We start from the raw sequence: 19,700 nt of genomic DNA on the forward strand, positions 1-19,700 counted from the left end.
CTCCTCGAAAGTGGTTGAGAACCAACAACCGTATTTTGGAACCAACTCGAGTGTCTCCTCGAAAATGGTTGAGAACCAACGAACAGATTTGAGAACCAACTCGAGTGTCTCCTCGAAAATTGTTGAGCACCAACGAACAGATTGGGATCCAACTCTAGTGTCTCCTCGAAAATAAATAGTTGAACACCAACGAACAGATTTGAGAACCAACTCGAGTGTCTCCTCGAAAGTGGTTGAGAACCAACGACCGTATTTTGGAACCACTTCTAGGGTCTCCTCGAAAATGGTTGAGAACCAACGAACAGATTGGGATCCCACTCTAGTGTCTCATCGAAAATAAATTGTTGAACACCAACGAACAGATTTGAGAACAAACTCGAGTGTTTCCTCGATATATCTGGGAACAAACTTCAATTCAACCGTAATTACAATAGTGACGTTTCTAATGAAAACTGTTTGTTATGGACTTGTTTTGGATAGTTTAGCAAGTTCGATGCCATTGCTATTAAGCATGTCGTTCAAACTTAGGCTTGTATTAAAAGAAATGTATCAAGATTCTGTTGAAATCCGAGCGAAGAAAAAGTTGCGTTACATCTTCAAATGCGCATCTTTAAAACTTTAATAATTATGTTCTGAATAACTATGTCCAATTTTTATAAACAAGGGTCATTCCGAAACTAAAATTAGAACCACTATAGCAGTGTCCGCCTTCGTTGCGTAACGGTTAGTTGCTGTTCTCGTTGGCCCGGGCTCGATTCCCGGCACTATCAGAGATTTAAGGATGGCAGAGGGGCTGGTATCTGGTATAAACGGTACATGTAGTTCACTTCCATTGAAGGTATTTCTGAAAAGAGCTGCACCAGTTTGGGGCGAGGACACAAATATACTGTATATATACACGTTACGATTATAACCCGGCCGTCTAAATATAAAATTTTGTTACGAACGACCTAGAACGGCATAAGGTATCAAATTTTGACTCTGATTCCTTCATACAAGAGTCCACACAAATTTCATGCTAGGAAGTGCAAAGTCACTCATTTACCTGGAAAATCTGCATCACTGTCGGGAACTTACACATTGTACCCAATAATAATGTCCACCTCTGTGGTGTAGTGGTTAGTGTGATTAGCTGCCACCCCCAGAGGCCCGGGTTCGATTCCCGGCTCTGCCACGAAATTTGAAAAGTAATACGAGGGCTGATACGGGGTTCACTCAGCCTCCGGACGTCAAAACGATTCATATGGCTGAATTTATTTAATTTTATTGGGCGTGACTGTGTGCGCCACCAAAGAACTTTAACATACCAACAACAACAACGGCATGGAATACCACGAGTTTTGACCGCCCTTCAAATATCGACTGCCGCACCCAGTATGGAATCTGCAAACTTGGGATCATGAGTTGGACACTTTCCCACTGATCCACCAAGACAGCTATTTTACCCACTAATATCTCTACAATTACAACTAACCACACTCATAACACCTACATGCAACCCACACGCCTGAGAGATACAGTTGACCTTTTCCTAAGATCTACAGCATATTCTCGTCACTCCGACAATGAAACCGAACTCGTGCCTTGTTTCTGGCCTTTTCCCAATTGCCTAGAATCGGCACTTGGAATGGATTTAGTTTAGTTTAACGGTCGGATGCCTTTCCTGATGTAAATCCTTTATAGAGGGATGTATTCACTTCTATAGTAATTTACCGTGTGGTTTGTTGTTTGTATTTGAATTAGGATTAACACAAACACCCCGCTCCTGAACTAGAGGAATTGACCAAACGTGGTTAAAATACCCGGGGCCCTCTGAGCCATAGACCGGTACACAGACTTTTCAGCCTAAGCGCCGGACATTAAAACCGAACTCGTGTACGGTGTATACAGGGTATATCCGTGATATATTACAAACTTTCAGGGATGACAAAGGACGGAAAATGGGCCAATTTGAGATAGAGAGCCGTAGTCCGGAAACGTTCGTGTCAAAAGTTATTAATAATCCAAGTTGTTTAACGTCCGTCCGTTCTTAACAGGTGCTTCTTACCCGCTCGTTCACCTGATCTCACCCCACTTGATTCCTTCTTGTGGGGCCATGTGGAAAGTCTTATGTATAAGATACCTGTCGAGACTGAAGAGTATCTCTTGGTAAGAATTCTCGCTGCCTGCGACGCTGTTCAGACGACACCGGGGATATTCGAACGGGTACGTAAGAACTTTGTGGAACGATGGCATGCCTGCATTGACAGAGGGGGGCGCCATTTCGAACATTTGTTGTAGTCTAGATGGAGCAGCTTGTAAAACTTGTGCACGTAGATGGACTTAAGCAGAATTTTCCTTAACTTTTGACTCAATCGTTTCTGGAATATGGATCCTTGTCTCAAATTGATCCATCTGCCGTCCTCCAGCATCTCTGAAAGTTGTAACATCATCACGGATACACCCAGTATATTAGTGGCGTGCGTTGTTCGAACTTGAGACGGGCAAATAAGATGGAGCAACATGTGTCTTGCTGCATATGCGACCACTATCACGCGTTTGTAGAGCGTGTAATCTAAAATACCCGTGTTCTCTACATTTCGGTCAACAGGGCATGTTTGAAGCGAATTTTTCTTGTTTCGCTAGTGTTGCAAACAATGTGGTTCATCCAGAGATCAGTAATCCCTTGAATACAAAGAGCAAAGGCCGGGAATTCGGAGGTATAAAAGGATAATGGAATGACTGAGTTAAGCATTCGCGTTGACCTGAAGTTCATCATGCCATGAGAATCGACGAGCAGCGTTATCAAAACAGTGAATAGGAACTAATCAAGAGAGAAGGGCTCACTCCTGATTTTTGGAAAACGTTCCTGCTTGTGGTCACTCCGACAGTCAGCAGAAAGGGTATGTCCCCTGTGAAACGTGCAATGCACTATTAACATATAAATCGTGTACAAGTCATTAAATAAAACACTTTGCAAATTCAATGCTAGCGCTTCTCGCGAAGCTTTGATCGGTAATGCAAAGCAAACCATAACTAGCGCGTGTGTCTTCATGTGTGCCAAAGATTTCCGACCATTCAACGCTGTTGCTGGATAAGGGTTTAGAAAATTACGGCAAGAACTGGTTAATATTGGTGCTAATTTTGGCAAAGTAGATATTGTTGATGTGTTAGCACACCCTACCACCATTAGCAGAAAAGTCCAAGGAAAGACGGATGAAATACGAAGCGAAATAATGCCTCTTATTTTCTACCATGCTCGATAAATGTTTCTCGGCTTCTGTATATAATTGGATTAACCAGTACAACCTGATCCATTACCTGACGCTGATTACGCAGAGTATAGATAGAGAGTAAAAGCTGTTCAGCAATGTGCTTTTTACTACAAAATTTCCAGATATGAAGAAAACAAGTGAAAAAATAATTGTGGAAATTTACGAAAGAATGTCTGAGTTAAACATTCCTCCGTGTGATTATAAAGGCATATTTTTCGTAACAGACCAGGGTTCAAACACAGAGAAAGCATTTGAAGATCACAGACGTGTGTCTTTGCTGCTCACTCATAAATACAGCTCTTGCGCACGTATTTGATGAGACGAGATTTCTTGTGGAAGATGTCCCAGTATCTGCAAACACAATAAATGCTGCTGTACGATGTTACAGTCGTTTTTAAGCAGTATGATAAAATTGTTGCATTGTTGCGAAATCATTATGCCTTGCAGAAGTCAGGCAGCTTCAGTTATGGAGCTGCAGAACGGATGTTAACCTTCCTTAAACCATTCAAAGAAGTAACAGATTGCATGGAACATGAAGCAGCACCAAAAATTCACCTAGTACTCTTGTGGTTCCATAAACTGTGGTAGCTCTGCTCATGACGAAGCAGTCTCTGTGTTATTTGTAAATTGTTGACAAGTTTATGTCACTTAGGTCATATGCATATAGTCATTGTATTAATATATGTTGAACCTTGATTTTGCTTTTAGGAAATCCGAATAATATATATCAGAGCTCAGAAACTCTTAAGTGGAAAGGTATACGCCTCAACCCTACACAAAATAGCTACACTTTTACGGTATCTGTTTCGCCACCTGAAAATGCTAGAGGAAGATGAAATGACGGCTTTAATGGACGAAGTCAGAAGTATCTGTGGAATATCCGATAAATCAGGTTCGTAATATAATTTTCTATCTACAGTTGATTAAGTAATTGTATTCAAACATCCATCAAACATCTTGTTTAGTTACTTTATTTCTAACCTTTTTTCTCTATTTAGATCCTTTACGTCACACTGTGCATGTATCGACCAGCCTACAAGTGCTTCCGAAAGAAAAGAACAAATGCATTGAGTGGATAAGCGACAGTTCAGCTGCTGATGATATCGACTTACTGCGATGGTGGAAGGAGCAGGAAATCAGTCTGCCTACTCTGTCAGTAACTGATAGACGTACGTTGTGCGTTCCAGCAACCAGTGCAAGCAGTGAAAGGAACTTTAGTAACGCTGGAATGCTTTTAACGAGTCGTAGAAGCCAGACCCAGATCAAGCCAACGACTTGTTATTCATTCATAACAATCATAACAATAAATATTATTTTGCAATTCATTCCCAATTTGGAGCTGGAGTTTCTGCAGTAGTCATATCTCCTTGGTTAGAAAACCTTGAGCAAAGAGGTAATTTTTCATTAATTTTGAGGCGTATATCTAAAATTAGCTTTTACGTAGCACCGACACAGATAGGTCTTATGGCGATGATGGGATAGGAGTTGGCCTTGCGGTTAGGGTCTCGCAGCTGTGAGCTTGCGTGCCCTTAAGTAAGGTAGAACCCCAGCATTTTCCTGGTGTGAAAATGGGAAAACACGGAAAATCATCTTCAGGGCTACCAACAGTGGGTTTTATATTAAACTTTATGTATTATTATGAGTTATTAATTTACACAGTCATTATTTCAGGGTTCATAATTAGCAGTTATTTTTCATAAACATAGATTCATTCATTTTTACACGTCCTTATATAAAATGTTTTTGGTATGGTCAGTACATTTTATTAATAAAAATAACCTAATAACGTATGTTTAGTTTCGGTATATAAGAACAGTAAAGTACGCTAGCCAGGAGGAATACGCGTGCCAGCACGTGAACTTCGTTAACCATTTCTCCGATGGGAGTGATATTTACTACCTTATTTCCACTTACGATTTCACACGAGGCAGTCCAGCCCAGTCTGGGGTAGAAGCACTGTCTCGAAATATGAGTTTAGCTATTGACAATTTTATGCCCAGTCATGAGTCCACCATTGTGGCAAAAGCGTAATGTTTCGAGAGATAGAAGTATGCAACTTAAACTTACGTAGGCCGAGCGATTTGGCCCTGCGGTTAGGGTCTCGCAGCTGTGAGCTTGCGTTCTGGAGATAATGGGTTCTAACCCCACTGTTGGCAACCCAGTTTTCTGTGGTTTCCCATTTTGATACCAGGTAAATGCCGGGGCTGTACCTTAATTAAGGCCTGAGCCGCTTCCTTCCCACTCCTAGCCCTTTCCTAACCCATCACCGCCATAAGATCTGTGTCGGTAAAGCAAATTGTAATAAACTTACGAAGAGTACGGCTAAACAGGGACGGAAGGAGGGGAGCACTTGTACCTGTGACTGAGATAGCGCGAGGGGCAAGGACGAACTAACATAGCTCGCCTCGCCTTTGAGAAGCAAACCTCGGTCATGGTCATGCTCGACAAATATGAACTGAGCATAGAGCGTGTTTCGCATGACACTAGTGAGTATACCGTATATATATATGAGGTCTGGAAACACAACACAGCTGATCTGTTACACTGACAAGGTTACTGCTTGTGTTCGACCAGACGAATTTCAATGAAACTTGGGTAAATAATCAATTAACATATCCTAGATTTAATGGTACTGGTATAATAATTGCTGAAAAATAGTTGGGTGGCTCGGAGCAGTTAACTGATGATGGCGTAGAATGACCTTGCATATGCATTGTAAAAGTACTGTACATTCGTTGAAGTATTATACATCTGTAGTTTCGGAACCGTACTTGGGCTGGCGAGCGTTAAAATATGAAAGTTTAAAAATCAAAATAATGTTTAGCCAACACGCACGACGATACTGTTCAGTATATTATTGTAAAGGGAAAGGACGATAGTCTGACCTCGGTATGATGCGATCGGTTGATATACACCGACTGAGCAAATGTCATGGGATAGCGGAGCACTGATGCGCAAGTGTGTTGTCTGCGCACCACACGCCCCCTGTGCCAACGGCCGTTGTATAGGAGACCTTGTGAGCAGTGGCTGTGCATATGACAGGTGTAACATGGAACGTCGTCGTGAGCTGACACCGTTCGACCGAGGTATGGTGGTCGGTGCGCGACGGATGGGAAGTGCGATTTCGGAAGTGGTGTGGGAATTCAGCTTCACACGATGAACCGTGTCCAGGGTGTATCGTGAATGGTTGAATGCGGGTGTCACCCTCCACAACAGACGAGCGACCGGCCGTCCAGCCACCCTCGATGACCGTGACCGGCGACATCTGAGACGGATTGTCAATAGTGACAGACGGGCAACCGTGCAACAAATCACGGCTCAATTCAACACAGGCCGTGCTAGACACGTCTCCCAGTGGACAATCCGTAGGAAGATGGGTTCTATGGGGTATGGGAGCCGGCGCCGCATACGGGTGCCACTGTTAACCCAACGTCATCGGGCACAACGACGCGCATTTGTCGCCAGTCACCAGGGATGGACACTGGAACAATGGCGTAACGTGATACGGTCGGACGAATCACGATTTCAACTGCACCATGCCGATGGGAGGCACCGTGTATGGCGCAGACCACATGAAGCGATGGATCCCACCTGCCTCGAAGGTGTGGTTCAGGGCGCTGGTGTCTCTGTTATGGTCTGGGGTGCATTTTCCTGGTATGGAATGGGCCCCCTAGTTGTTCTGGAAGAGACTTTGAATGGTACGAGGTATGTTAAGCTGCTCGGAGACCATCTCAACCCATTTTTGGCCTTCCAGCGCCCAGACGGTTCTGTACTGTTTCAAGATGATAACGCGCCGCCATATCGCTCCCACGTCGCCCAGGAATGGTTCCAGTAACATGCAGCGGAGGTCGAATGACTGCCATGGCCACGCAAGAGCCCCGATATGAACCCTATCGAGCATATCTGGGATGTCCTGGAACACAGGCTCCGTGCCATGGACCCTGCACCCACGAACAGACCAGCATTGGCGGCCGCTCTGCATACGATTTGGTGTCAGCTGCGTCCAGAGGACTACCAGAGACTTGTCGACTCACTTCCACGGCGTCTCACTGCAGTTCGCAGGGCCAGAGGAAGCCCCACACGCTATTAGGTGACTATTCCATGACATTTGCTAAGCCAGTGTAGTATCCAGGTATTAAATCTTCATGCAGCGCGGCACAGCTCTGGACTGCGGGGTGGTAGGATCTCGTCTAAGGTATCGTTTGATCGTCTAAGTGAGTTCGATATAAGTATGTGGTTTGTTTGCCCAGTCCTTGTCTCGTTTTTCTACGGGGTCGGATATGAGGCGAGATGAATCTGTTGTGGAGGATATTTATGACCGGATGCTCTTCCTGAAATGATCTTCATTGGGGTAATCATATTAACGAGGTCGGAGTAGAATTTCTGCAGTTGGTCGAAAACTTTTTCGGCATCAACATATTCGTCTCCCGAATGCAGAGCTTGGTTCCATAGCTGTAGCGCGTTAACAAGCGGAAATTCATAAAACAGTCATTCGTCTTTCATTCAGGACCATATCATGCATTTGTTCAATATTGGCAACAGTTACGGCTGCAGATGGACGCCCGGATATTTCCTCATCCTTCACGCTCGTGCGACCCCTTTTGAAGTGTTCAGTTCACTGGTAAACACTTCGCTGCAGCAAAATATTGTCCCCGTATTGTGCTGAAAGTCTTCTATAAATTTCCACTCCTGATACACCCTCAGACCACAAAAAACGGATTGGTGTAAACAGAGAGAGGCACGGCCATCTTTACGTCGCAACAGCGCAAGATTTACTGATCTGATAACACTGAAACGTACCACAGACGTAGACAACAGTCCCTTCTAGCAGCTGATGATCACACAACGCGATAAAACCAACCTAAGGACAATGAGAGCAAAATTGCTGATACTTATTGACTTACCTACGTATTAATACAGCTGAATCAGGTCTTTCGTATTCTTCAAATTATTTTTCGTACTAGCTGTAGGAACCGTCGTTGACGGGACAATTACTTAGCATGTGCTTGATGATTTTTTTCCACTCTTTAAATTGTTCTCCAGATTTTAACGTACATAAGTGGGCATGCTTCTCCCTGTCAGCGGCTTGTCGTGTCGTACTCGCTTCTTTGCTCCCACTGGCTCTTTGCTGTTTCATAGTTCTTTTACATTATTGCTGATCTTTGTTTGATATCTTTATTCCGTTATAAAGGAAAGACAAGTATCGGGTTAATACTCATATATGCTGAAAGTGTACAAAGCCTAGTTACCTAGTTACCGGGTTTTGAATATAAACTTTCCCATTGCTGCTACTAACATTTCGCTTATTTTTCACTGTATCGGAAAAAGGTATCGAATCAAAATTCGCCATAGCCCAATTTCGGATAAAACCAACTGCAAGAGAAATACATCGAGTTTTATGCTTTAGGCCCCTTGTGAAGCACCAACACCTGGTGAAATTTTTTGGACAACTTATAGCTAAGATCCTACTCGAGCTTATTCTAAACTGAAATACAAGTTTTATTAAGATTCACCCATTAATTTTCCCGTTATTCTGTAAGAGACACAGAGAAATATTAAATTGAACTCGATATAAGCTATTACAATGACATCAGTAATCATGTCAGAATTTAATATTAACTGACTGGAATATCGCGGTTAAAAGCAACGCTGTCATGTGGAATGCTCGATCAAATGAAATACGGCATAGTTTCTTACTTTTCATGGACAGTACTACGCTGGCGTTCTAACAGTGCCAAGTTCCAGAGCTGGAATGACCCGGTCACAGCCAGCGGTGAATACTGCTCTGTCGTTTTCCATTAAGTGTGCACACTCCTCATTTGTATTAGTGCCTCATAACAGGGACAGAATAGCTGGAATACTATGATGAACCAGTGTGTAACTTACCGGTAGTTGTCAGAACATGTTTGAACCAGAAGAATGGTATGATAAAAAATAAAGTTACCTCTAACTCCCCAACTACTTCCCACCAATATTTATGCAGGCTGTTCTACTAAGGATGCAGCAGTAATCTCGCCTCTCGGAGATGATTGGCAGTAGAAAGGACAAAACACATCAGAATTATTGATTTTATGAGCTTTCAATATTGTAGGACTTCACATTTAGTTTTCTTCCGACTCTGTGATATTAGGGAATCCAATGTAAAGAGAATCATTCTTCCTCCTTCATGACTCCCTTTTGTTTTATTCTTCAAGCGGTCGTTCCTTCACGATTTTATCTCATTTTGATAGTCCTAAATTTTCCTTATGGATATGGGGTGATGACCACGCAGTTTTTCACCTTAAGACAATCACGACGAAAACCATCACTATCGCAAGTTAACACGTTTGAACTATGTTTTCATAGAATGTTAGGTCTTATGGCGACGATGGGACAGGAAAGGGCTAGGAGTGGGAAGGAAGCGGCCGCGGCCTGAATTATCGTACAAAGCCATCATTTGCCCGATGTGAAAATGGGAAACCATGGAAATCGATCTTTAGGGCTGCCGACAGAGGGGTTCGAACCCACTATCTCTCGAATGCAAGCTCACAGCTGCGCGATCCTAACCGCAAGGCCAACTCGCTCGGTTAAGTTAAATTTAAAATAGGTTGAAAGCATTTTAAGTTATGTGACTCCTGGGTGAGGTGTTCAGGTGCACAACTGAAGACACTTAATTATTTGTTAAACAAATCTCTAATTGTTCGTATCAGACAAAATAAATTTGTCAGTTTCAGAAGTTTCGTATTCCATTGTAAAATATTTCTTTTTGGGCTGATTGTGCACAAAATTTTATCAACGTAAGGGATATATGTTACGTTCAAGATTCAAATTTAAAAAATCATATAGTAAGGCAAATTGAAGCTCTTAAGCTCACGTAGCGAGTTTCAGAACTAATCCGATACGTGTCCTTATATATGCCAACGGTTTGAGTAAAGTCAGGAAGGAAATCTATTGTATCGAAATAAAGTATTTAACACATCTGCATAAGAGAACACTTGCTAGGTTACATTTCTGTAGTTGTCACTCTTTTCGAGAAAAGCGCTGTAAACGGGAACACAGCTGAACCCAACAGCTACGTATGTACGATTACAGGTGGCTCTTGAGTTTCCTCGAGCTCCAAGATGAAGCGTGCGCTCCAGATGTAAACAATAAGAATAGAAAACATCTTCCAACCAATTTCCGCCAAAGAACATTAAGTGGCTGTTGTTGCTACAAAATTAGGACAGAACACTCTAGTCGTACGGCACAGACATGGATTTTATAACAGTGGACTGAAATATGTACTGTACCTTGACAGCCGACGACCTCGAGCCGCAGACTGGGATGCCTGTTCCACTCCAGAACATGTATTCTGATGAAGCGAGCTGTAATGGGAGGCTCGACGTAGTTGTGTCTCACAGAATGAGCATCTGAGTTTCCGGAATACACCTGCAATGTAACAAACTGGCTTACCAGAACAATCTGTACAACTTACACCGGTTGTGGAGGTCCAGGTTAACCAAAGTCAACAGCAAAAGTAAGAACGAACAGACGGAAGGAAGTGAGGTGTATGGATAGCACATTCGGTGAGCCGCAAAGAATTGAAATTAAACACTACCCTTTAAAACAATACAACAAAATGAAACTGTTGTATTTTGTGCATTTAAAGCCACACCTGGCATAGTGAATACATCGCTCCTTATAGATATGGTGCCGACCCCAAGTGGTTGGAGAAAGATCAAGCAGTAGGTGTGTAAAGCACTGATTTAGTGAAGGAAGACAACGAAGAAACGGATGTTCGTTTGAGCAGAATGAATACGTAACTCTGCTTCCAACGCAATATCGGACAAACATACAGACATGATCAAATTTTACTCTTATTCAGGTTTATGACTGAGAACATGTGTTCGCAAAGATAGGTAGAGCTAAACATAGTAACTAATTTTCGTGCCAACCCACGGATACGAGGTAATAATAATAATAATAATAATAATAATAATAATAATAATAATAATAATAATAATAATAATAATAATAATTGTACCGGAGGCACATCTACTGCGTTCATGTAAAGTGTGCGCCTATTAGAAGGCCATTTGCGATATGAACAGTGAAACTTATCTCCGAAGAAGTTTCGAACTTTGTCTGCAGATGTCTCTACTGTTGACTTATGCGCCCCCTCTGGTGGGAAGATGGACAATTAATTTTCAAGAGAATTTTTGTTTTTGGTGTTCTAAGATTACTAGCACTTCTGTCTCTTCCTTCCTTCCTTCCTTCCTTCCTTCCTTCCTTCCTTCCTTCTTTCCTTCTTTCCTTCCTTCCTTCCTTCCTTACTTCTTAAAGTTTTAGCCACTCAACATTTTGGGATATTTATTAAATTAACAATCACAATTGGGGGTGTGTACAGGGCTTCGCCCCAGAGAGTTCTGGAACCTTCCTCTCCGCTATAAAAGCTGGGACACTTTGGGTCATGTTGTCTTTTCCATCGCTCCAGTCCAGAGGTTTAGAGTGTGTTCGTAGAGGAGGCAGGGGGAAATCCTCGCCCATCGTCGGAAGGCCCACCAGCTCAAGGTAATGGCAGACATTTTTAATAATGTAATGTTTTTAGAAAGCTAACGTGAGGGGAAGGTTTCAAAATTATTTCTTAATGTAGAACTCAATCTTCCGATGTAAATGTTCAAACAAGTCTAAAGAAATTCTAAGTTAGGGAATAAAGAGTGTGAACCTTCTTTTAATTCCCATTCAACTTGGTTTTGGGGTGACTGTAATTTCGTAAATTGTAAAATTTATCTCTTCCTTTTGTAATGTAAAATTTTCTCTCCCTGTAGCCACCTCTGTAGTATAGGCTTAGCCTCTGTAATTTCGGCCATAAGCCCACATAGGGTTTTTAAGAATTTTAAAGTGAATTTCAAAGGAGTGCAAGTGTTCCCCTCCTGACATTTTGGTTTACGGCTGATATATTTAATATTTTCTTTTTTCGCTAAGGCCATGCAGAATGGGCACTTGTTGCCTCTGTTAAAGTTTAACTTTCCTACTTAAATGTAACTTAAGCTGTCGAGCGAATAAGGCAGTGAAAACAGCTTATATTTTATGTAGTGTAAAAATTTAGATTGCGCCTTTGAGAGGCTTGAATGTAATAAGTTTTTTGGAGAGTAGTTAATTGTGTGGAGCAAAGACGCTCTTTTGAAATTTGTAACTTGGGAGCTTCAAGCTCATTCTGTAACTGATTGTTCAAGGGTTTCCTTTTAGTGTTACTAGAGCTGACAAGCTAACCTTTGTCTATCCAGTTGTTATTTGGTGTTGTCCATCTACGTCAATTCAGAAAAAAAGGAAAGAAATAAAATTTCAAATTTTAGAGTTTTAAATTATACTTTGATCTTTTCTCTGTCCACCCGTTCATGCCCGTACCTTCTTACACCTCTATGCTAAGTACGTAACAATAATAATAAAATTAATAATAACTACACATCTCACTAACTACTTCTACGGTTTTCTGAGATGCAGAGCTGTCAGAATTTTGATCCGCAGGATTTCTTTTTAATGTGCTGGTAAATCTGCCGACATGAGGCTGACGTTTTTGAGCACCATCAAAATCCACCGAACTGAACTGGAATCGAACCCATCAACTTAAACACAGAAGGTCAGCGCTCCACCGTCTGAGTTATTCAGCTCGGCAGTAGACAGAAAAACATGCTCTTTCTAGTTCTTACAAAATGCATGAAGGCCACCTACAATATTTTAATACCTGTGTTTGAAATCTGTGTTACACTGAAGCCATATCAGTTCTCTTTAAAATTTGACTGGAATCTGCCGAAACTTGACAGAAAACGGTGTCATAAAAATGTTAAAATCAAGCGATATTCCTTCGATATTAACTATTACCAAACTCTTTAAGGGCTCACAGAAACTGTTAGTGCTACAATCGGACAAGCCACATGGTCGGAATTATTGAAACAAATTCGAAAAATGGAAGTTCTGTCTTAAAGGCATATTGTGTTTAGTTTAAAACGATATAGATTACTTTATACGTGCTCCTCGTACATCATTTGGTGTAGAAATAAACTTTCCTTATGTACGGCAATTTGTTGCTGACATTAGATAATTATTAACACTTCAACATTAACACAAACTAGTTGTCGTACAGTATATTACTCGAAGCTTGTAAATGATATCGTTCATATGTTTGTGAAAATATCTCAGTAATCTATATCTATAAAATCTAAATTAACTTCGCTTGTTCGTTATAAAAATCTACACTCCACCACTGATCAGTACCAAAATTTACACCAAGGTGCATGAGGCACTTAAACTGGTCGTGGAGATAGTTATATCGTCAAATATTTAATATAAAAAATGAAAATAAAATAAATTAATATATGGAAGAATAAAATTAAAGAAATAATTAACAGCCTAAAAAACAATAAAGCTAGTGGAGATGACTCTATAATAGCTGAACTTCTGAAATGGTCTCAACCGAAAATCATTCAAGAGCTACAATTAATCTTTGAAGACATTTTGGAGAATTGAAAAGATTCCAGAAGAATGGAAAGTGGCCCTCACACACCGTACAAGGTGACAAGAAAAATTGTAATAACTATAGCCCTTTCAGACCGAGTACGCACAATTGTGCGGGTTCGTATTTTCGTTATCCCTGACCGTATTTGATGTTTTTTCGGCGCTACACCGGACTGCAGTGATTGTGCAGGACACGTGGCGTGTATTTCAATTGATTTTAGTATGCGCTTGACCGCCAGGGCGAAGAAAGAAGGGTTTAAAAAACACAGTTGATCGGCGAGATGGCAGGAAGCAGTAGTGCCGAAAGTAAGTATTTATTTACTGCGTTTATATTAATCTAGAAGCTTTACTGAATACCGGAATATATTCAATGAAGTGTGTACATTGGTTAGTGAACGTAAATTTTGAAGCTACACCATCGTACGTGATACAACGAGGTTTTGAATTTTGATACGCACAATTGTGTGGGTCCTGTTTTTCGGATGTTAGTTTTTATTTTGTAAAATAAAGTATTAATATGTGTATTGAGGAGCATTTTAGTCAGTTCTTGACGTACAAACAAAAATTCAAACCTCCAGTTTTCTTTCCGGTCTGAAAGGGATAGGGGAGTATCCCTGCTACAAATTGCTTACAAGGTATTCCCAAAAATCCTGCTGAACAGAGTAGAAAGAACACTAGACAAGCAATTAGGTGAATATCATAGTGGATTTCGAAGAGGCAGGTCTTGCTCAGAACAAATATTTGATTTGAAATAAACAATTCGTCATATACTGAACTCCAAGGACATAGTAGAGACATTCGTGGAGTTTGAAAATACCTTTGATTCTGTTGATAGAGAAACATTGGATAAAAAAAAAAAAATGGGAATTTGGAATGAAATCTAAATTAACAAACCTCATACAGGAAACACTTACAGGTACAGTTTCAAAAATGAAATTTATGGGTGAAATATACATATCGAAACCTATCACGGATAAACACAGGTGTACGGCAAGGTGATGGCTTATCGTCAATTCTGTTCAACTGTATCGTAGAGAAAATTGTAAGAATTTGCAATGAAAAATTAAAAGAATATGCCATTTCGCCAATAACTATGGGTAGAAAAAAACAAAGATGTTGAAGTTAATTGCTTGACATTTGCAGACGATTTTGCTATACTTTCAGAGAGCCTGACCGATGCTACACAAAACAACAAAACAGGTTTGAAAATCGCTGTAGAAAAAACAAATTTATTACAAACGTAAAGAAACGCTCCAAAATGTGTGACAACACATATTAGTCGAATAGAGAATGTAAAAAAATTGAAATACTGTATCATTATACTGAGCGGTGAGAATGGATATTTAACGCAGTAATAATTGTGCAGTAGGGCGCCGCTTGTGAGGGCGTGATGCTATACAGAGCGCGGGAATCGAGAAGGTGATTTCCCGAGGCAAGGCGTGGTCATGTGTGACGAAGAAAGAATATGTGAGGAAGAGAGAAAGAGAGATGGGATTTTGTCTGGGGGAGAGACCTGCCATCTTAACAGAGATTTTCAGCGGGAACAGACAGGCTCACCACGCTATGGAAACTGAGTCGTGATTCCTATGTTTGAAGGTTTTACAGGAAAGTAATAGGATGGAAATCGGTACCAGAATTTTCCGAAGCCATAGATACCTTAAAGTCTATTAATATATAATCGAATAAATAACTACGTGGGAGGCCGACTGCCGTGAGAAAATGTTTCGAGGCCACATACCAATCTCAAGTTGTTTCCCGGGACTTCCCAGCGAGTCGCGTGGGTTCCTGGATTCTATAAGAGCAGAGAAAGGTGGAAGGAGGTGTTCAGTCCATGATAAGACCGCTGTCCGTGCACGTCGCGTTTCTGCTGATACTCGCGCCAGAAACCTTTGTTAAAGACAAAGATTGTGAATAATAAGTGTTGTGGCGATAATTTGATTTAATAGCTCCGAGATTTGTAAAGTTCCCGGTAGCAATTTAAGTGAAGGACAATATGTAGACATGTGCGGTGAGACCGACGAGTGTTTAGTATTTGACGCAAAGTGTGCTACCTGTGTAGACTTTCATTATGAGGCGATGAGAGAGGAGTAGCGACGGGTACAAAAATAAAAATAAAATACCCGTAACAATAAGCTAGGATAGTTGGTATTATTCCGGTCAGAGGTAGAAGGCTAGATTAGTGGAGTGGAGTCAGTTTCGAGATTTCAGATATCCAGTATTGATTCCCATGTCAAAGGGAGTAAATAGATCGGGAGGTGCTGTGCTGTGAATAAACTGAGCATTTCATTTTAGTGAAGAGCGGTGAGGTGTGCAGGAGACTGGTGTTACGAACTGCCGTCCACGACCCCAAGAAGACGACCAACGGGCTACCCAGGCGGAAAAGGACATCATGACCATGGTACACTGGAAGACGGGACCTAAGGGATCGATCTGGGACAACGCTGCCGCCATGACTGCTTAAGCATCCACAGTCAACCCGGACGGTGAGGAAGAGGTCTCCAAGATGATAGATAAGTGAACAACAATTAATATATATGTGTAGGGTTGGGGGGTTGTTATGCAGAAATACGGTGATTAATTTGTAAATATAGTAAGGAATAGGGTTACGGCCCATTAGGCCATTTATTAAGGTATTTCCTTTATATAATTTAGGGTAAGGCATATACATTTTATTTTATTTTATTTTATTGTTTATAGTAAGCAAGGATTAAGGTAGTTTAAATGATAGTGTGACTGTACACATAGTCGTAGGGAAGCTTATGTACGAGCTTAAATCAATGTTTCTTAGTGCCCGGCATCAGTCGATATCTGCTTGTAATTATAGGTTGTTATGATAGAGTACCCTTATGTTGGGAAGGGAATCTGTCTGCATAATGTAGAGCACGCATGCGGCCTGGATTTAATTGTTTACTTCATGTTTATATTGAGTTGGATTGTCTGTGAATGTAATGAAAATACACCGTAGGCTATGTCACGTATATTTGCGACCCCTCATACTCTGCCAAGTAAGGGATTGAACCCTAGACTTGAGGGTCGATAGGAACACGTCGCATTGGGCTGACGGCGAGATGGATGTGTATAACAATGTGTATTACTCCAGATGGTATAATCGAGACCCAGGGCGGTCTGTCACGGGCTTTGGATAGTGCAGACACGTATGTGATTTCCTCACTCATTTATTTGTGGCGATCTTCGTCATGTGTCGAGACAAGGTCGAGGTAGAGCAGAGCTCCGCATGTTTGAAACTAGGCTATGTTTTTATTTTTGTTGTGCGAGGGTGTGTTTCACGGCCCCATGTCTCGGAGGTCGTTTCCCCTGCTTGCACAGCAGGGAGCCTCGCAGCCATTTTTAAATAGACAGAAGGGGTGGGGAGGAATTCCTTCTCGCAGGCGAGATAGGCATGCGATGGAGGCTTCGTTTCATTCATCCTTTCTTTTTCTCTTACTTTCTTTATTTTGTTGTAAATGGCGATGCGTTAAGTAGAAACTGGGCACTAAGAAAACTCGCTTAATCAGTACATGTTGGTAATATAATGTTTGTTTTAATGGACCTTGGTTCTTATCCATAAAAAGGTATATTTTTCATGCGAGATTAGATAGGATATGCCTGTAGTTATAGGTTCAAACTTACTATCTTTGTTGTGTGCACTTTCCCAAATATGTGTGGGGACCTTTTGTTTGTGACTTTATTTCTGCAGGACAATTTCTCACCCTGGCATCATATACTTTATGTGCAGGTACAGCGAGGCTGTTCCGAGTAAGGACACATTTGTTTCTTGGGTTCACTTATCGATTCTCCGCACGACAATCAACCAGCTAGTGTATATTTTTTTTGATGTTTATCTTTGGATTTATGATATGAGCCTTTTGGGCATCCATTTTAGCACTATTAGTGCAATCAATTGTAATATAAAAGAAAGGAAATGTTGATTTAAGAATACACAACTTTTGCTCAAAATGTCAGTAGGTGCGTTTGTGTTCCTCATTTCGTAGGCATATGTATAGAACAATTATTTTTTTTATCTCCCTACTCTCGTTCACAAGAACCCTGTAAACGACTTTCCTGCCGACTGCAGTTGGGCTGGCGCATTCATCAAATAACAGGTAAGAAGGTAAGATTGACATGGCAGTGTTGTTTATGCCCTATAGGGTACAACACCTGGGAGAGACAATTCAAGAAAATGGTTTAGAAAAAAATATGCTGTAGAAGAAAGGTTACAGAAGATGGAAAGAGCATGTGGCATCACTAAGAATGTTTACAACAAGAAACGCTTATCTAAAAATCTTCAAATAAAGCACTACAATACGCTGGTGAAACCAGAATTTCTTTACGCAAGTGAATATCTAGTTTTGAACTCTAGTTTAGATAAACTGGAAGTACTAGAAAGAAGAATCATGAGAAAAATCTTAGGACCAATAAAATAACAGAACAATGGAAAATAATAAGTAATAAGGAAATATACCAGAACATAGAAAATATAACAGAAACAAAAATAAAAGGAGTTCGCTATTTTTGGACATATCTAGAGAATGGATGGTAACAGACTGACAAAACAGATATTCAAGTACTTTTGGGGAAGGAAAGTCAACAACGAGCTGGATACAAGAGGCCAAGAAAGATTTAGAAAGAAATAAAATAAGAGGCGAGGAAACTATAGAAAGAGGTATTTTAAAAAATAAGTTTTTAAGGATGGAAGGATTCCAAGGAAAAATGAAAAGGAAACCCTGTCCAAAGTGATCTGAGGAGAGAAGAATAAAGCATAGGGCAATGATGACGGAATAGTGAAAAGAACGGAGGAGGAAACAACAAGGAAGGATGAATTGAAATTGACACATGGTCCCTATACCAAGGCCCACCAGAGTTGGATTCTGGCGTGTAGCGCCACCAGCGAGAAAAAGTTGAGTAACGCTGCTCGAAAATGGTCTGTTGCTATGGCAACGATAACATCGATGCCACATTTAAGGAAACTATCGCTATGAGGTGAGGGTTGTCTTGCTCTCAGTTTTTGTGACGTTATCCGGAGTGGTACTGTGTTAGTTGTTGCTGCTTTATGTATTTAAGTGTTTGTTTTCTGAATATTATTTTTGTTATAGTTTATGTTTTGTAAGTTAATCAGTGATTAGTTCTATTCTGTATTTAGCATGTGCATTTATTGAGGTTATTGTCAGAAACTGATGAAATTTTTTAGTGATTATGAAATATCCCATTTATCGGCAATGACGTGTTGTCTTAAATGGTGGAATTATTAGCACGTGCTTAGGAAAGGGTCAAAGTTTATTGAATTGCATTAGTCCTACGTGTTTTATCAAACACTCATCCGTTATGAAAGGGTGATATGCCGCAGACAGAGTTAACTATGACAACGCAGCGTATTTTGTAGTTACTGATTTCGCCGCTCAAATGTCAGACTATAGCAGACCTCATCGTAAAGAAGAAAAAAATCGGTCATTATAATATGTGATATACGGGTAGAACGTCTTATGTACTGACGCCATTTTTGATACCAAAGCTCTTGAGGACTAGACTGGACACACGAAAAGCATGGAACTTAGAATAGCAAGAAATAATACACTGGACACACGAAAAGCATGGAACTTCGAATGGCAAGGAATATGGTTAACCCTCATACAGAAGTACAGAACTAAAGTTTTCGTTGGTACTTCCCTGCACTTCACTCTATGATACAGCCTACTGTAGGGTAGGTTTTAGGGCAAATATTGTTTCTAAATCCCTGAACTGACTGGGGGTTTATAAGAAAACGTGATTTTACACTCCTTCAAAATATGCACAACCAAACTTAATATAAATTTACCCGCCTTAATGAAAATTAATTTCTAAAACTTTTTTCTCATTTGCATCATTTCGATAACAGGATTAATAAGGGAGATATCACTAACGGACCGTTTTGCGGTACAAGTCCCACCGGACTACGCAAGAGCGGGTGCGTGTAAAGCGTACCTGTTACAACTTGAA

General features: G+C 40.8%; 1 protein-coding gene across 1 annotated transcript in view; it reads right to left on the bottom strand.

Moving 5' to 3' along the window:
* LOC136877322 (lactadherin) overlaps positions 1-19,700 on the bottom strand; it is a 317,071-nt gene that overhangs the window by 78,176 nt on the left and 219,195 nt on the right. The window contains exon 5 of the mRNA XM_067151268.2: positions 10,523-10,661. Within this exon, the coding sequence (XP_067007369.2) occupies positions 10,523-10,661 (139 nt within the window). The remainder of the gene's footprint in view (positions 1-10,522; positions 10,662-19,700) is intronic.

This window comes from Anabrus simplex, chromosome 1 (assembly GCF_040414725.1).
Source record: "Anabrus simplex isolate iqAnaSimp1 chromosome 1, ASM4041472v1, whole genome shotgun sequence".
NCBI lineage: Eukaryota > Metazoa > Arthropoda > Insecta > Orthoptera > Tettigoniidae > Anabrus > Anabrus simplex.